This window comes from Erythrolamprus reginae, chromosome 2 (genome assembly GCF_031021105.1).
Source record: "Erythrolamprus reginae isolate rEryReg1 chromosome 2, rEryReg1.hap1, whole genome shotgun sequence".
Classification (NCBI taxonomy): domain Eukaryota; kingdom Metazoa; phylum Chordata; class Lepidosauria; order Squamata; family Dipsadidae; genus Erythrolamprus; species Erythrolamprus reginae.
The window spans coordinates 334,462,693-334,480,147 of NC_091951.1; the positions used below are offsets into that span (position 1 = coordinate 334,462,693).

Genomic DNA, 17,455 nt, shown 5'->3' on the forward strand with positions numbered 1-17,455 from the left:
TGGAGCATGTCAAGCACTAGCATGCAGGAATAATTAATAATAGTAATAATAATATTAGGAATCCTAATAACTATTAATATTAATAACTGATTAATTAATAAGGAATCCTAATAAAGAAAGATTCCTTTCTTTATCTCTGTTTCAGAATTAATTTCACAGTTATATTAAATACACAATTCTCTACATCAAAGTCTACATTTCTGCAAATATCTTGTTTGTCTTTCTGTCAGTAGTTTGCCTTAAGAACAGCATATTGAAAACCACTTTGAAAAGTTGATTGGCATGCCCTTGCTGTTAATCTAATCAAATTTTAAGATTTGTCAGTAATACTCCCTCCTCCTATAAAAGTAATTTTTTTTATTGCGTCTATCCTATTTCTTTTAGGTAAATTTATATTCAAACATTGGGGAAAATGCATAATATCATCTTTTATTCTATTCCTAAAAGAGGATTGAGCCTATATGTTTGATTAATCTCCCCCTGCCCCCCAAATATAACAGAAATAGAATAGTTAGAAAAGAAATGGGTTTAGTCACTCTTGAAGTATTCGGGTCTCCATACCTTTGTACATGACTATAAATTTCTGACTAAGATACATCAAAGAGTTGTCATATATTTTAAAACATGACCCTTCTAGCATGTTTCTTGGATTCTGATTTAACACCTGCATCTGTCCTCTGTCTTATCTCCTTGTTTTCCTTTCAGTGAAGACCCTGTCTTCTGCTGTCCCATTTTTTCTCCACCTGTGAGTAGTATGATTGACTAGCCTGCAGAGGGCTAGTTTAGATGGGTTGGTGTTTAGCATGTCAGTCTTGTTACTCAGCAGGATCAGAACTGGTACAACAAACTTGCTAAGCTCATTCATAAGGCAATTGTGAAATTTGACTTGTTTAATCCTGGCTTACTCTTTGAACTCAGTTGGCTTGGCTTCTGTGTAGGTCATCATGATCGAAACATTTAAATATGTTAAAGGGGAGACGTGATGGAAATATTTAAATATGTTAAAGGGTTAAATAAGGTTCAGGAGGGAAGTGCATTTAATAGGAAAGTGAACACAAGAACAAGGGGGGCACAATCTGAGGTTAATTGGGGGAAAGACCAGAAAATGAGAAAATATTTTTCTGAAAAGTAACAGATTCTTGGAACAAACTTCCAGAAGACGTGGTTGGTAAATCCACAGTAACTGAATTTAAACATGCCTGGGATAAACATATATCCATCTTAAGATAAAATACAGGAAATAGTATAAGGGCAGACTAGATGGGCCCTGAGGTCTTTTTCTGCCGTCAACCTTCTATGTTTCTATCATTAAATGAACCATGTCTAATGTGATGGGTGAACCCAGTGACTGACTGTGATACTTACAAAGGCCTGTGTTTGGACAATATGTTACCTTGCTTTTCCTGGAGTCTTGAAACTTGGTCCTGTATTATACGTTGTACGATACGCTTAACTAATCTGTTGTATAGGTTCTTCCACTGAATTCATGCTGTCTCATTCTGATATAATGGCCAGTAATCCTTTTTGCTTTATACTGTGAAACTCTGCTTCAGTGCATGCTGCTTTGGAATATATTTCTTTGGTTTAAATGACCATAATCAACAGAGAAAGGTTGAATGACATACCGCATTAGATAAATTAATAAATGCTGTGTTTCTGAGAAAGTAATACCTGTACTACGTTACCCTAAATCATTTGCTGCTCTGTACTAATTTTGATCTTTATTTGATTTTAATAGAATAGTACAGATTTATGATATTAAGTAAATGCAGTAGGAGTGCTAAATGTCCCACTCAATAGCCATTAATGTTTGCCTGAAAGGGACTGTAATAACACAAAAACGTCCTTCATTTAAAGTGGCCACAAACACTTTTTTCTCCTCTGAAATAGTTACCTTTGTTTCTTTATATTTAGAAGAAAATGCTTCTGATCTCTGTTGTGTGATCTCCTGCCTGGTTCAAATTATGATGGATTCATACTGTAGAACAAAGCTGGGATTTCAGAGCCTTATTCAGAAAGAATGGATCATGGGAGGACATGCTTTCTTGGATCGCTGTAACCATCTGCGGCAAAGTGACAAGGAAGAGGTACAACTCAAAAGTTCTACAAAGATCTTAAACATCTTCAAATTAGACAGTTATGCTTAAGAATATGGAATAAATATAAAATTAGTTTTTTGCCCCAAAACACTTTGTGGCTTTCAGTGCAAGAAGCCTTTGATGCATATAAATGCTATGAGCAAAAATATGTCTAGGGGCTCGAGTGAGCTCTTGTTCAGGATCAAAAATATTTTAGTGAGAGAACAAGAAAGGCAGACAAGATTTTATCAGCTTTGATCACAGTAAGCTTTTGGCCTTCAGAGCCCAAGAGATGTGTAGCACAAGCAGGCAAAGCCCTACATGCAAGCAATTGATATAAATTAATCTATTCATGTAATACTCTAACATTTTTTAAAAAATAAAACTTCAAAAGCTATGAATAGGCCCATAGTTTTGGCTTCCAATATAAGTATGAAATCAAATGTCAGGCATGTTACTCAAGAGTTGTTTTTAATAACAGAAGATAGGGAAATGGTTGTTTAATACCACTGGATTCAAGGCTGTCTCTGTGACAGATGAACAAACTGATGCTTCTTTCTGAATTGCTGGAACCTCCCTTTCCCTCCAAGAAACATTAACTATTTTGTGGCTCCAACTCCCGTTTCTTTCTCTGGTCCCTTTAACCAGCCAGAATGCAGCAAGATCTTAATGCCAGAGCTAGATCACAGAGAACTCTGTCCATTTCCTCAAGATCCAGAGGCTCAGAAACCTCCCAGGTACATCACAATACATCACCTCATCATGCGTGATTAGTTGCAAATATTTGGCCAGGTAATCACAATGTGAAGAACCACTCTGATTGGTTCTTCTTGCCCCTACTTCCATAAAAGGCTCTAGGACATCTAAATAGTGTAGCTGAGTGACTCTTTATTTATTTATTTTATTTGTCAAGTACATATTGGTAATATACTTAGATATAACATAGTTTATATGCATAAAGATTATGCTTAGTGGTTTAGCCATTATTGTGGAGAAGGTTTTTTTAGGAAGTATGCACATAGTTCATCAGGTCCGATTGACAGAGGTTTTAGGCCAGGCAATGCTTCTCCATTGCATCTGGAAGGAGAGTCCAACATGGGTATTACTCCAATCCTATTGGTAGAGACTGAGTTAGATTTACATATTAATCTAGCACCGCCCCCTCTGCTCTTCCCATGAGCCAGTTTTAAAAACTCAGTCAATGAGTAGAGACATACTGAGTTGTAGCTTAAAGGTTTACTTAGCAAAATTGTGATTAAATGTTATTACCGGTTTAATCTTCTGTTCTTTGTTTTTCAGAATGAAGACACAGGAGGATCCAGACGGTTCTTTTTGGGGTCGCTGCCCTCAGCGGGCATCACCCCCAACGATCCTCCCCAGGGGTTATGTATTCCCCCAGTGGGAACACCCCGTAGGGGAGCAACCAGCCTGGGGGTCCCTGGCCTCCGAGGCCATACTGAGGCTGCCAGCCGAAGGTGGGGAGGTCCGCCCTCCCCACTGGGAGGCTCGATGCCGCCCGCAAGACGGGATGCGAGCGCCTCACAGCTGATGAGGCTAGAGGAGCGGCGCGTCACTGGGAAAGCCGCCGCCGCCGCCGCCGAAGCTCCGAAAGCTCCGTGGAGAACGCGGCAGAGACAATACAGCCCCCCGGTGAGGCCAGGAGAAGCCTCAGGGTCGGAGGACCCGGACGGCAGCCCGAGGAGCCGCGGAGGCTGGGCGCCGCCATTTTGGGGGAGCGCTGGTGCGGCGAGAGCGCCTTTTGGCGCGTAATCGACGGGCGGCTAGGCGGAATTGGCGCGAACGGGCTGGAACGCCCTAGTGCGCAGGCGCAGAGCCCGGGAGACCGAGGGCGCCATTTTTTCGGGTGATCCTGACGAGGTGGGCGAGTAATAAGCTACCGGAGGTCAGACACCAGAGAAGCCTTTAGTCACAACGACTGGCAATTGTGAGTACCATGGAGGAGACCCAGGGAAAGGATCTCCCAAGCTCTCCTGCCCCTTCTAAAGAAAAGGCTAAGGGCAAGCCTAAAGAGAAGGCCAAAGCCCACTCATCTGCCTCATCATCTTCTATCAAAGAGGCTGAGAAGCGCATTAAGGCGCTAGAAAAAAAGCTGGAGGCTGCCTTGCAATCTTCCCCAGCGGGGCTCCCTCTGACCCAGAGGCATCCTGCTGACCCCATCTCACCCCCAACTACCTTTGGGCCTACAGGGGTTGAAGTAGAGGGAGATTGGTCACCAGACCGGCATTTTCAGCCCCTGCCTCCAAGCATGCCTTCACCCAGCACATCTTGGGCAAGACCAGGGTCGGCGGGCCCTTCAGGAATGAGCTACCAGGGGCCAACAGCCACCTTCACCCCCACAGCAGCGGGCCTTCGCACACAGCCTGGGGCGTGGCAAAGTTTGCCTCCAGATCTTCAGGATCTCATTGTTTCTGCGTACTCACAGAACGTGGCCGGGGCTCAGCAATACAGTAGACCCCATCAGCAAGCCACATGTTCTTGGTCGGCACCGCCCCCCTCGGGTTTGGGGTCCTTGTTGGAAGAACAGGATCAATTTGAAGAAAGTGACCCGGAGTTTGGCTTTTCAGAGGATGAGACTGCACCAGATCAGGCACCCTCAGTTGGTCTGTTTAAACCAGCATTATTCAAGACCTTGCTATCAAAGGCCAAGCAAGTTATGAATCTCCCGGGCGCCGCTAAGACGGCAGAGGCCGCTGAGACAGGCCAGACCTCGGCCTCGCTGCTTGAGGAACCCCAACCCGAGTCCGACCACTTCCCAGCTTCAGGCATTTTCGTAAAGGGCATCAAAAGGCCTTGGCAGCAACCAGCAGCAGCACAGGGGCCTTCTAACCTCGAGAGGAAATTTTATACCTTTGACGAGGAGGTAGAAAAGCGGCTTGAATTCCCCCCAATTGACCAGCCAGTGGTCACGCTTGTTTCAAGTGCCTTGGTTCCCTCGGAGACTGGGGAAAGCCTCAGACCGGAGGAGAGGAAGGCAGAGACATTGCTGCGTAAGTCACACTTGATGTCCGGCTGGGGGTTCAGAGCAGCAGCAGCAGCGTCGTTTATCAACCGAGCGTCGCTAATGTGGATCAAGGAGATGCAGGCTCGACTAGGGCCCGAGGACGGCCGCCTCCGTCAGGACTTAAGTAAATTATTGGCGGCGACCGAGTTCTCGGCAGACGCTACTCTTCATGCGGCGAAGTTTTCCACAAGGAGCATGGCAACTTCGCTATCTTCACGTCGACTTCTGTGGCTGAGAAACTGGCAGGCAGATCTTAAGTCCAAATGGCGCCTAGCCTCTGGCCCCTTCCAGGGCTCCACCCTCTTTGGAGACCTGTTGGAGAAAGTGCTGGTGGAGGACAAAGATAAGAGGAAGGTCCTCCCCAGGGCCAATAGACGACCAGATAGAAGGTTTACCCCTTACTCAAGGCGTCAGTCCTTTCGCTGGGACCCTACCAACACCAACCAAGGCCAGCGTTCCTTCTCCCAGGGTCAGTACAACCAGACCTATAGAAGCGACCGCGGGTCCTTTCAGGACAGGCCGAGAGGCTATCATCAGTCCAGGAGACCATTTCGCGGCAACAACCAGAGAGGGTTCAAACGCACGAAGTGACTCGGCCGCGCCCCAACCCTTAGGAGGCAGACTACAGGGTTTTGGCAAGGTCTGGCAAACAACTGCCTCCGACCAATGGGCCCTAGCCACGGTCACTCACGGGCTCAAGTTGGAGTTCTTCCAACCACCACCCAGCCGCTTTGTACATTGCCCACAGATAAAGGACACTATAAAGAAACTGCAGCTACGCAGGGAGATTACGCACCTGCTCGACATCCGGGCTATAGAGCGGGTTCCACAGCAAGAGGAGGGCAGGGGATTCTACTCCATGATTTTCATCGTGCCCAAATCCTCAGGAGGTTGTCGGTTGATCCTCAACCTAAAGCAACTGAACCTTTTTATAAAATACCGAAGATTCAGGATGCACTCGCTGCAGACCATTCTCGCTTCCATCCGGAAACAAGACATCTTAACGTCCATCGACCTCAAGGAGGCATACCTGCACGTCCCTATCCACCCGGAACATCGCAGGTTCCTCCGATTTTGCACCGAGGGACGGCATTACCAATACAGAGCAATGCCGTTCGGCCTGTCATCGGCCCCACGGACGTTTACGAAACTTTTGGACGTACTGACCGCCAGCCTAAGAGCAAGGTCCATAAGACTCATGGCCTACCTGGACGATATTATCATCTTGTCCAGATCCACAGTGGCGGCGGAGAGAGACCTCAACGAGACTATCCGTACACTGGAACGCCATGGCTTCACAGTCAACGTGGAGAAAAGCCAACTAGTGCCTACCACCAGGCTCCTACACCTAGGAGCAATTATAGACACTCAGGAGGGCACAGTGTCGCTCTCACAGGAGAGACAAGACAACATCAGGCGTCTGATATCCAGTGTTCAACGGGGACCAGTCCCTTTTTCGCTGCTATCAAAGATACTAGGAACCCTGGTATCCGCCATTGGCATAGTGCCTTGGGCCAGGTTCCATATCAGGACACTGCAATGGTTCCTACTTCCCGCTCAAAGGATCAAGGTGAGCCATTGTCACAGAAAGGTCCATTTACCCCAGAAGGTCAGAGACTCTTTAAAGTGGTGGATGTCTGCAGCAATCAGCAGAGGATCCCCCTTTCAGACAAAGGATCAGATCATATTGACCACCGATGCCAGTCTTACCGGATGGGGGGCCCACATCGGAGCTCACATGGCTCAGGGCCTGTGGACAGCAGAGGAACTCACTTTAGTCAATATAAACTTTCTAGAATTGAGAGCAGTGTTCCTAGCTCTACAGACATTTGCGCCCTTAGTACATCAACAACACGTGTTGGTGCTTACGGACAATGTGGCGACCAGGGCCCACTTGAATCATCAAGGGGGTACAAGGTCGCAGCGTCTCATGGAAGAAACAGAGGCGCTATTCCGCTGGGCCGAACAACATCTACGGTCCTTAACAGCGGAACACATTGCGGGAATCAGCAATACACAAGCGGATTGGCTGAGCCGGTCCACACTGGATCAGTCAGAATGGAAGCTGGACCCGGTCATTTTCCAACAGGCCATGAAGAGGTTTGGGCTCCCGACAGTGGATCTTTTCGCCAGCTCCCAGAACACCCAACTTCCGAGGTTCTTCACTCGGTTTCCACAGCCAGGAGCGGAGGGAATCAACGCTCTCCGGACACCCTGGCCGCCAGGACTACTTTACGCATTCCCGCCAACGAATCTTATACCGCGGGTAGTGGAGAAACTACTGCGAGAGAGGGCGGAGGTGTTGTTGGTAGCCCCGCACTGGCCTCGGCGACCGTGGTTCTCCGACCTGGTGGCACTATCAATGTCACCCCCTTGGAGGATTCCGGATCAATTGATAGCACTCAGCCAAGGGGAACTTCAACACCCCGATCCCCAGTGGCTCCAACTGACCGTTTGGCACTTGAACGGGTCAGGTTACGAGGACTAAAGTTACCAGAGAAGGTCATAGACACTATGCAGGCTGCAAGGCGCCCATCTACGTCTCGGATCTATCAGACCACATGGGGGGCCTTTTGCAGTTTCTGCGACAAACAAAACATCAACACGGAACAAGCGTCGGTCATTACAGTTCTGGAGTTCTTACAGACGGGACTTGATCGGGGTCTAACACCCAATACTCTGAAACGACATGTGGCGGCTCTCGCGACCATGATACGAGTGGAAGGCGTTCGCTCCTTAGCTTATCATCCTTGGGTGAAGGATTTTCTACGAGGAGCAACAAACCAGCACTCTCCACCGATCCGGAGGTTTCCTTCATGGGACCTTACATTGGTTCTCAGAGCCTTGACCAAGCCACCGTTTGAACCTATGAGATCTATACCAATGAGGACATTGTCAATTAAAACAGCCTTCTTAGTGGCTGTTACATCAGCAAGGAGAGTGTCAGAATTAGCAGCCTTGTCGGTGCGACCTGACCTCTGTGTCTTTTATCCAGACCGAGTAGTGCTGAGATTGGACCCTTCATTCATTCCGAAGGTCAATTCAGAGTTTCATAGGAAACAAGAATTAATTCTTCCGGACTTTTGCACCCACGGCAGTCACCCATCGGAATTAAGATGGCATAAGATTGATGTACGCCGTGCGGTCAAGATTTACATCAGACGCACAGAAGCTTCTAGGAAATCGGAAAAGCTGTTTGTTTCCTTTGCTTCAGATAAAGAGGGACTTGGAGTGTCATCAGTGTCCATTAGTCGTTGGATCAGGGAATGTATCGCGGAGGCGTACAAGGCCCGTAATCAACCAGTACCAACGGGAGTGACGGCTCACTCAACAAGGAGTGCGGCGACCTCGGCGGCTTGGACTACCCAGGCGTCCATAGATGACATCTGTAGAGCTGCAACGTGGTCGGCACCATCAACGTTCATAAGACACTATAAGTTGGACTCCTTTGCCTCAGCAGAGGCAGCTTTTGGGAGACGTGTTTTACAAAGAGTTTGCTTATCTCCAACGTCCCTGACAAGACCTTCTCCCTCCCATGGGCCGTAATCTCTGGTATATCCCATGTTGGACTCTCCTTCCAGATGCAATGGAGAAGAACCGTTGTACCTACCTGAACGGTCTTCTCAGTGCACTGGAAGGAGAGTCCAAACCCACCCAGTTAGTTTTTGGGTACAGGGACGCCGGAGTGGTCAGTTATCAGTTAAGAGTTGTTATAATAAAAATTGGTTATCCTCTTACTATGGTTTCTTTCGTTTTTAAAACTGGCTCATGGGAAGAGCAGAGGGGGCGGTGCTAGATTAATATGTAAATCTAACTCAGTCTCTACCAATAGGATTGGAGTAATACCCATGTTGGACTCTCCTTCCAGTGCACTGAGAAGACCGTTCAGGTAGGTACAACGGTTCTTTTTCAACGTTGTCTTCAGTGACGTCTATTTGTGTTAAATCGTTGTACTTGGGGTACGTCTAGGGAATTTGGGGCATGAGCTAATGCTGTTTACAAAGACTGAGCCAAAGAATGTGTTGAAGAGGTTAGCTTTGATTGATTCATCATTGCATTCTTTGTTGTTGGGTTCTTTTAGTGGTGGGAGGGGTCTCGAGTCCTTGAATTCGTTATCTACAAAGCTGTAGAAGGCACAGTTGGATTTTGTGTGCAGAAGGTTTTACTCTCATTTGCTGTGATAGTTGGGAGGATTCCATCTTTATTTGGTGACGTACATTTTTGTAGTGATTTTTGAAGTTAGTTATATAGCCTGCTTTGTTTTTTCGCCAGAGGAATTTGGGTGTGTGTGTGATTGTAGCTTCCTTGTTGATATGGGTAGTTTGTTTTTCTTGGTTATGGTAGTTATTCATGGTACATGTAGTCTGATAGTTCTTTGGACTTCAAGCAAGAAGATGCTATAGAGGTCATCGGAATAGAGAATAGAGTTTGCCAGTCAAGAGTTGAGAGGTCAGTATCTATGAGTTCATAATTGGCCTTTTTAAAGTTGTACTTGGGTGTCCCATTATTAAGGTGCTTCTTTCAATGGTGTAGATTGAGGCTGAAGTCTATCATACTGTGGTCGCTGTTGGAAAAGAGTTCATTTGTAGTCCATAAATTGTGCTTTTGCTGTTGCAGAATATGAGGTCAAGGCAATTGTTGGTCTAGTATTGTTCATTACTAGTTGGTCAAGTCCCAGATTGGTAACACCGTTGTATAGGGTTGTATGGATACGTTCAGTCATGCATTCATTTAGAGTCCACTTAATGAGAGGTAGATTGAGGTCTCCAAGAAAGATGAGGGGGTATGGGCAGGAGGCTGCCCACATTAGCAGTGAGGTTCATTTGTTCGCATGTTTGATGTTGTAGTCTGGGGCTCTGTAACAAAGTAGGAAGTGAAGTGTGGTATTTAGAGACAAACCATAGATGATGATTTCAGGAAGGGTGAGATCATGTGTGACTTGGATATTTTTTTAGGTTTAGTGTCTTTTTGTAGAATATAGCTACTCCACCTTCTCGGAGATTCATGGTCAGACCAGAAGACAAGGTAGTTTCTTGCTGTGATGATAGAGTCAGGGAGGGATGCATTTTGTAGGTGGAGTTTGAAATAATTCTGCTTTACCATAATTATTGCCATAGTTTCAAGCTTATACCCATATCTGATTACACCAACTTCTTCTCTGCTCGCATTGCTTCAGGCATCTCTTCTTATTTTATTTTCTAGAGCAATTCCTGGAACTAAGTAGGATTAATAGGCAGGGAAGAGCCATTCGGGATCAGACTTCTGCAGTGCTTGGCTTTCTCTGTTTCCTAGAATCTAACAAAGTACGCAGCAGAATTTACCGTTAGATCTTAAGAAAAATCTCCAGATGTATCTGGATATCCTTTGTATCGAATTCTTGGGGCATCTAATCAATCCCACTTCTCCAGGAGGTTTGTACCTCTGTTGTCACAAGGGAGTGATCCACCAATTATAAACCACTGATGAAACAGGACCCCAGAATCACATCATATCTCAGGCCAGATTTAAAAGTGGTTGGTTGAGGGGTCGGGCCAGAGAGAATCTGGGACAAGCGCATGGTTTTCCTGGGGTTGAAACTAATGCAGTACATAACATCTGGCTGAACAAATCCAGAAGATTGTCTAATGAGTTAAGGGTAAGGGGACCTGTAGTAGAAACTGGAACCAGATTTTTAATCTGCCCTTCCCTGAAATAGCTCACCGCTATCTCCATCCAGAATTAATTATTAGAAGTCAGCTTGAATTTATCAATAGCAAGTTTGGCTAGATTGCCTTCTGTCAGTTTTGATTCAGGAAATTTCTTTTATCAGAACATGTGGACGAAATGTATCTTAATTTCAGCAAAATATCCATGCCATTTTGATTGACAAGCTAATTAAGCATAGACCGAATGGCATGACAGTTAAGCCATATGGAAATGTAAAGTTTCCCATTAAAATAGAGTTATTGATAAGATGACACAAGATGCAGGCCAGGGTGTTATACTTTGGAATGCTTTTATGATAATTTGGATGAAGACGTAAGAAAATCTCATCAGATTGGCAAATGATTTAGAATTGGATGGGACAGCTAATATCCTAAAAAGTTAGAAGCACTATTTAAAATTTAATCATTTTTAAAAATACGTTAAAAATGTAACTTGAACAAATACAGAGTTTCTTTAGAAAACAAATGAGATGTAGAAGGAAAGAATCAAATTCCTTGGTAATAATCTTTGTGAAAAATATTGGAATAGTTCTTGATTGAAAGTTGAATATGGTCAATGTGATTATTATTATTATTATTATTAATTAGATTTGTATGCCGCCCCTCTCCGTAGACTCCGGGCGGCATACAAATCTGATGCAAAAAACCTGCAGTTTTTATGCTATATCACTGGAGGTGTAGTTTCCAAATAATGGAGAATAATTGTTCTACTTTGTCAGTGGTCAGTCACGATCTTGACTGGTGTGTTTGGTTTTCAGTGTCACACATAAAAGATGCATAGTAGTTAATTAACAGATATGGAAAAGATAGTAAGAATGATCATGAGGATAGAAATTAAGAAAGTAAAGGACTTCTAAATACTGTAGTCTTCTACAGTGATTACTGAGCAGGTTGTAAAGAATTGTCAAGGCCCAGTGAATGAATGAATGAATGAATGAATGAATGAATGAATGAATGAATAAATGAAGTCACTTTTAAGAAGAGATAGTCCTCGACTTATAACCACAAACGAGCCCAAAATTTCCATTACAAATAAGGCTATGTTTTGCCCCATTTTGCAATCCTTTTCTTGTCACAGGAGTTAAGCAAATCTCTGTAGTTGTTATGTGAATCATAGGATTGTTAAGCGAATCTGTCTTCTCATTGACTTTCCTTGTTGGACACTGGCTGGAAATATTGCAAATGGTGATCACATGACCCTGGGACAGTGCAATTGTCATAAATACACGCCAGTTGCCAAGCTCCTAAATTTTGATCATGTGAGCCTGGGAATGCCCAATGGTTATAAGTATGAAAAAAGATTGCAAGCAAGGGTGGGTTTCAGCCTGTTTGGGCAAACCAGATGCTAATTTTATATCAAACCGGTAGTTGCAAGGACTGGTTGGCCCCACGCACCTGGCCCCTCCTAGGAGTCTCCTCGTGGCCTGTTTTGGATGCCAGGTAAATGCAGGGCCCACACGAAGACTTTGGGAAGGGGAAAATGGGCCCTCTTCCGCCTTCAACACTGTTAACTATCTTCTCCCCTGGAAAGAGGCCCTTACAAGGTGCTACCAGCCAGGCCAACTGGACCAAGGTTTTTTAATGAGGTATTACTCCTCCAACCTGATGGTATCCCTAATTTATGCCTCTGACTAGAACTGCAGCTCCTTAATGACTTTACTGGCAAGAAGTGATACAGTGATCCCTCGAGTTTCGCGATCTCGATCTTCGCGAAACGCTATACCGCGATTTTGAAAAAAAATTAATTAAAAAAACCCCCACTTCCGCGTTTGGCTTCGGGAGTCAGCTGGGAAGCGGCGCGGCTGTTTTAAAAGGTCGCAGCCGGCCTGGGGGGCTTCCCAGCACCCCCCCGAACACCCAACCTGGGTTCGGGGGGTGCTGGGAAGCCCCCCAGGCCGGCTGCGACCTTTTAAAACAGCCGCACCGCTTCCCAACTGAGTCCTGAAGCCAAACGCCAAAGGCGAACTTCCGCGTTTGGCTTCAGGACTCAGCTGGGAAGCGGCGCGGCTGTTTTAAAAGGTCGCAGCCGGCCTGGGGGGCTTCCCAGCACCCCCCTGAACCCCCAACCTGGGTCTTCCCGGCCGCACACGCAAAGGGGAAACCCCGGCTCCTCGCTGATGCCCGCCGCTCGCCCGCCCGCCAGCAAGAGGGGGAAGACCCAGGGAAGGTTCCTTCGGCCGCCCAGCAGCTGATCTGCTCGGTAGCGCAGCAGCAGCGAGGAGCCGAATCGGGGTTTCCCCTTTGCGTGGGCGGCGGGGAACGCAAACTCCACCATCTATGCATGCGCGGCCATAGAAAAAAAGGGCGCGCATGCGCAGATGGTGTTTTTACTTCCGCAACCCTACATCGCGAAAAATCGATTATCGCGAGGGGTCTTGGAACGGAACCCTCGCGATAATAGAGGGATCACTGTAGTAGGAAAAAATATACAGTGTTCCCTCGATTTTCGCGGGGGTTGCGTTCCGAGACCGCCCGCGAAAGTCAAATTTCCACGAAGTAGGGATGCAGAAGTAAATACACTATTTTTGGCTATGAACAGTATCACTAGCCTTCCCTTAACACTTTAAACCCCTAAACTGCAATTTCTCATTCCCTTAGCAACCATTTAGATTATTACTCTCCATGTTTATTTATTAAAGTTTATTAAAAAAAATATTTATGAAAGGTGGATGAAAGTTTGGCGATGACGTATGACGTCATCGGGCGGGAAAAACCATGGTATAGGGAAAAAAACAGCAAAGAATTTTTTAATTAATATTTTTGAAAAACCGTGGTAATAGCTGTTTCGCGAAGTTCGAACCCGCGAAAATCGAGGGACCACTGTAGTTGCACAATTTGCCTTCATATGAATGCCATGTAGCAAATGCAACTTACTAAAACTTAAAAGCAACAGGGAACAATTATAACTTTTATGAACATTTTTTCTGTGAGATACAGTACTTAAAAATGGCATAAAAGCAAATATTTATTTAAAAAAATAAGATGTCAGATTTATTATCTTGGCATGCAATTATAAATTATTTAAATACTGTTTTGCAGAGATAGCATGAAATGAAGAGGGGAGGGATAAAAGAGATTTGGTGGAAAGAGATTTTTTTTAGTAACGATTTTAGCAGTATGGAAGGACAGACCCTGATTTAATAGAAGCCTTATTAAGTCAAGTCGTATTTGAATGCAGCGCTTCAACTATGGTGCTCCGTTTACTATATCTTGTATTGTTGTAGTTTCCTCATTTTCTTTTTTAGGCGCCAGTTTTCTTGCTCTTCCTGGACTGTATTTGGCAACTAGTTCAGCAATATCAACCAGCTTTTGAATTTACAGAAACGTACCTTACTGTTCTGTCTGACAGCCTATACATCCCCATATTTAGCACCTTCTTCTTCAATTCTCAACACCAGAGAGACACCACTACGGTAAGGGGAGATAATCACTGATTGCAGCAAATAGAAACAGTATTTTCATATAAATTATATGAAATAAATTATTTTGAAAGTGGGTAAAAAAGGGCTAAATGAGGTCTGCCTAGTTGAAGGATTGAATTAAAATAAAAATGCTTCAATGATCTGGGATGAAACTAAAATGAAAGAATTATTAGAAGGACAATGTCCTAAGATTTGTGTGGGAATAATAGCATGTTAACAAGTGTCATTGAATGAATGTTACAACCAAGTAGAATTAGTCCTTGAATTGTGATCACAATTGAGCCCCATTTCTGTTGCTAAGTGATACATTTGATCCCATGACTCTGGGACACGGCAACCGTCATAAATATGAATCAGTTGCCAAGTATCTGAATTTTGGTCATGTGACCCATAAGTGTGAAAAATGGTCATAAGTAATTTTTTTAAGTGTCTTCGTAACTTTGAATAGTGTCTAAAGGAACTGTTGTAAGGGGAAGATTACCTGTATGGGCTTAGGCCAGAATTAAATAAGATATCAATATATGCAGTGATAAATATCCTTGCAATATAATTTGTGTTTATTAACATTAATTAGCTCTATCTCTTGGTGGTGATCTTACTAGGCCTACCCTTCCAAATACCAGAATTTTGCTACTTGATGTCTTACAAACTCTTTAACTAATTTTTATAAAGCCATCTGCTTTAGGGCCTGGTTACTTGAGGGACTTCCTGTTTCTCACAACATTTGCCTGGCTGATTTGAGAATTGACATGCTCTGGGGTTCCTTTGATTAAACCATGTCATCTTTCAGGACCCCAGAAGCACTCTGTAGCAGTACTTGCCCTTTACAGTGAGATCCCCCCCCCCCAATTCCTCCCAAGATCTGGATGGCCTGTTCTGCTGTTTTTCAGAAGAACCTTGAATACCTGCTCTTCACTGAGGGTTTTGGCGAAGGACAAGAGTGACCCCTCACTTCATCGCATTTGCCACGCATTTGTTTTATTGTAATTTCTTTCTTTGTTAGGAGTTGTCATCTTGAGTAACTTACAAGTTTAATAAATTCTTAGTATCTGAATGCCCATGGAAGTTCTTAAACAAAAGCAGAAATAGCATTTGTATTAAATCAGAATAAAAATTTAAAAATATGCTGAGTAGTGTTCTGCTCCAGCTAAAGACCAGAGAAAATGTAGCAAACATGGTTTGTTCAAACCTATAGTTGATTAATTTAATTAATTAATTAAATTAATTGATCAACCACTACTGCTAAACTGGTTTAGTACTGTTCACACACAAATCTTAAATCAGTCTTTTCTTGAAAAAAAAAACCTGTTAATTATACAGTATTAACGTAAGTCCATAAAGTCATAAAACAAAGATAAGTAATTAGTTCTGGATATTGCAGGAAGTTTATGGAGGTTAGCAAAATGCCTGGAATCAATGTACAAAACAAGCCAAAACAGATAAAGCCGAGTAGAGGTTTTCCAAACAAGAGGCATATGAACAAACTATCAAATGAATTGTTTCCTGCAGAGTTTTTTCCATCTTCATCATTCCTTAAGTAGGTTTGGGGAGTTGCCACTTAGCCCCAAGCTTACGCCCAAGGAACCCTCCTCCTGAGTAGCCATTCCTGCCTTTTGGCAGCTCTGTGTGTTCGTGCATTAAGAAGAGGCTCCTCCTCTTCTTCCTAATCACTGCTTTAGTAGGTTTGTTAACATGTATGTGAGGACTGCATTTATGGAATTGGAAGAATGCTCTTATTGTTTCAGTGTATACAAATAGCACCTAGTCTTGTAAACTGCTTCAAAGTGATTTACTGTCCTCTCTAAGTGGATTACAGGCTCAGCATATTGCCCCCAACAATCTGAGTCCTCATTTTACCAACATTGGAAGGATGGAAGGCTGAGTCAACCTCGAGCAGATCAGAATCGAACTCCTGAATTGAGCAGTAAGCTAGCCTGAAGTACCACATTTTAACCACTGCGCCACCACAGCTCTATTTCTATAAATGGAATGGTAGCGAGAGTGAACTGAGGGGCTGAGCTTCTTAGGAAGGTGTCGAAAGAAGTCTGACTCAAAGGAAACAAAAGCAAATTTGACCTTAGCAAAATTTAGGGCAGAAGATACAGACCAGATTTTTATTTTTCAGTAGATCACCACAAAGTGTAAATGTGAGACGTTTCATTATACATCTGTTAATTTGGGGACAGTATATGGTAAAACGAATAACGTTGAAATATGAAGTGTTTTACAGGAATCTGGAATTGAAGGTTGGTTGCTGCAAGCATTAAATATTTGATGGTAGTATAGCACAAGGAGAGTTATAGTTGCCTGTTGTCCCCCCCTTAATTATTTCATGGTCTTATAGATAAATGTATAAGGAACGCTTATGGTGAAACAATCTAGATTGTTTGCAGGAAAATGGGGAAAATTTAAAATCTGCAAATGCCGGGTAATTCTTCAGTTATAACCACTCAGCAATCATTTGTTCAGCAACTATTTGAAGTTAGAATGGTGCTGAATGAAGGTCCTCAAGGTTCTGGCCATTGCAGTGTCTACTACATGACATGATCAAAATTTGGGTGATTGGCATCCAGCTCTCATTTATGATTCAGTTGCAGCATCCCAGGGTCATGGAATCTGACCCAGCATCACCCAGATTGCTTTCATGTGGAACTCACCATTTCTTGTAGGTAGATCAGCACCTTAACTATATCAAACTGGATGTGTGATGGCTAAGGTTTACTTTGTTTAATGGATTAAGTTAACTCTGATGGTCAAAGGGTTTGACAACTTTAAATTATGAGATTTCATTCTATTAAAAATCGAAGTATTGTAGATTGAAGGACTGCTGATGGGAGAAAATGCATTCCTAAATTAATTCCAGACTTGTGTTGTTGTTTTTCCCAAAAACAGTATGGAGGAAGTCTTGATACAGAAGGCAGCAAACTTAATTTTCTTTCGGCTTGGGATTGGTCTGTGCAGTTTGAACATAAGGCTCAAGCTTTGCTTAACAACCCTCTTTATACAGAAAAGCCAAAACTAGACAAAAGTCAGAAAAAAGCTTCACGATTCAAGGTAAGATATTATAGTGAATATTTTCTCTATAATAACTGGAGGAGTGATAGAGATTGGTTTGCTTATCCAATATGACAACATTGTTCAATTAGGCTGGAATATGTGCATTAAAATAGTGATTTTTGAGTAATATTTTCACGAGGACTCCTTACAAGAAGTAAAAAGGAATGGTTC

The 17,455-nt window shown here is 43.7% G+C and overlaps 1 protein-coding gene across 2 annotated transcripts in view; it reads left to right on the plus strand.

The window, feature by feature from the left end:
• Positions 1 to 17,455, plus strand: part of MTMR12 (myotubularin related protein 12) — a 55,453-nt gene that overhangs the window by 35,175 nt on the left and 2,823 nt on the right. The window contains exons 13-15 of one of the 2 annotated variants that reach the window (XM_070743482.1): positions 1,915 to 2,087; positions 14,051 to 14,218; positions 17,120 to 17,281. In XM_070743482.1, coding sequence (XP_070599583.1) covers positions 1,915 to 2,087; positions 14,051 to 14,218; positions 17,120 to 17,281 — 503 coding nt within the window. The remainder of the gene's footprint in view (positions 1 to 1,914; positions 2,088 to 14,050; positions 14,219 to 17,119; positions 17,282 to 17,455) is intronic. The other variant, XM_070743483.1, reaches the window with a different exon arrangement.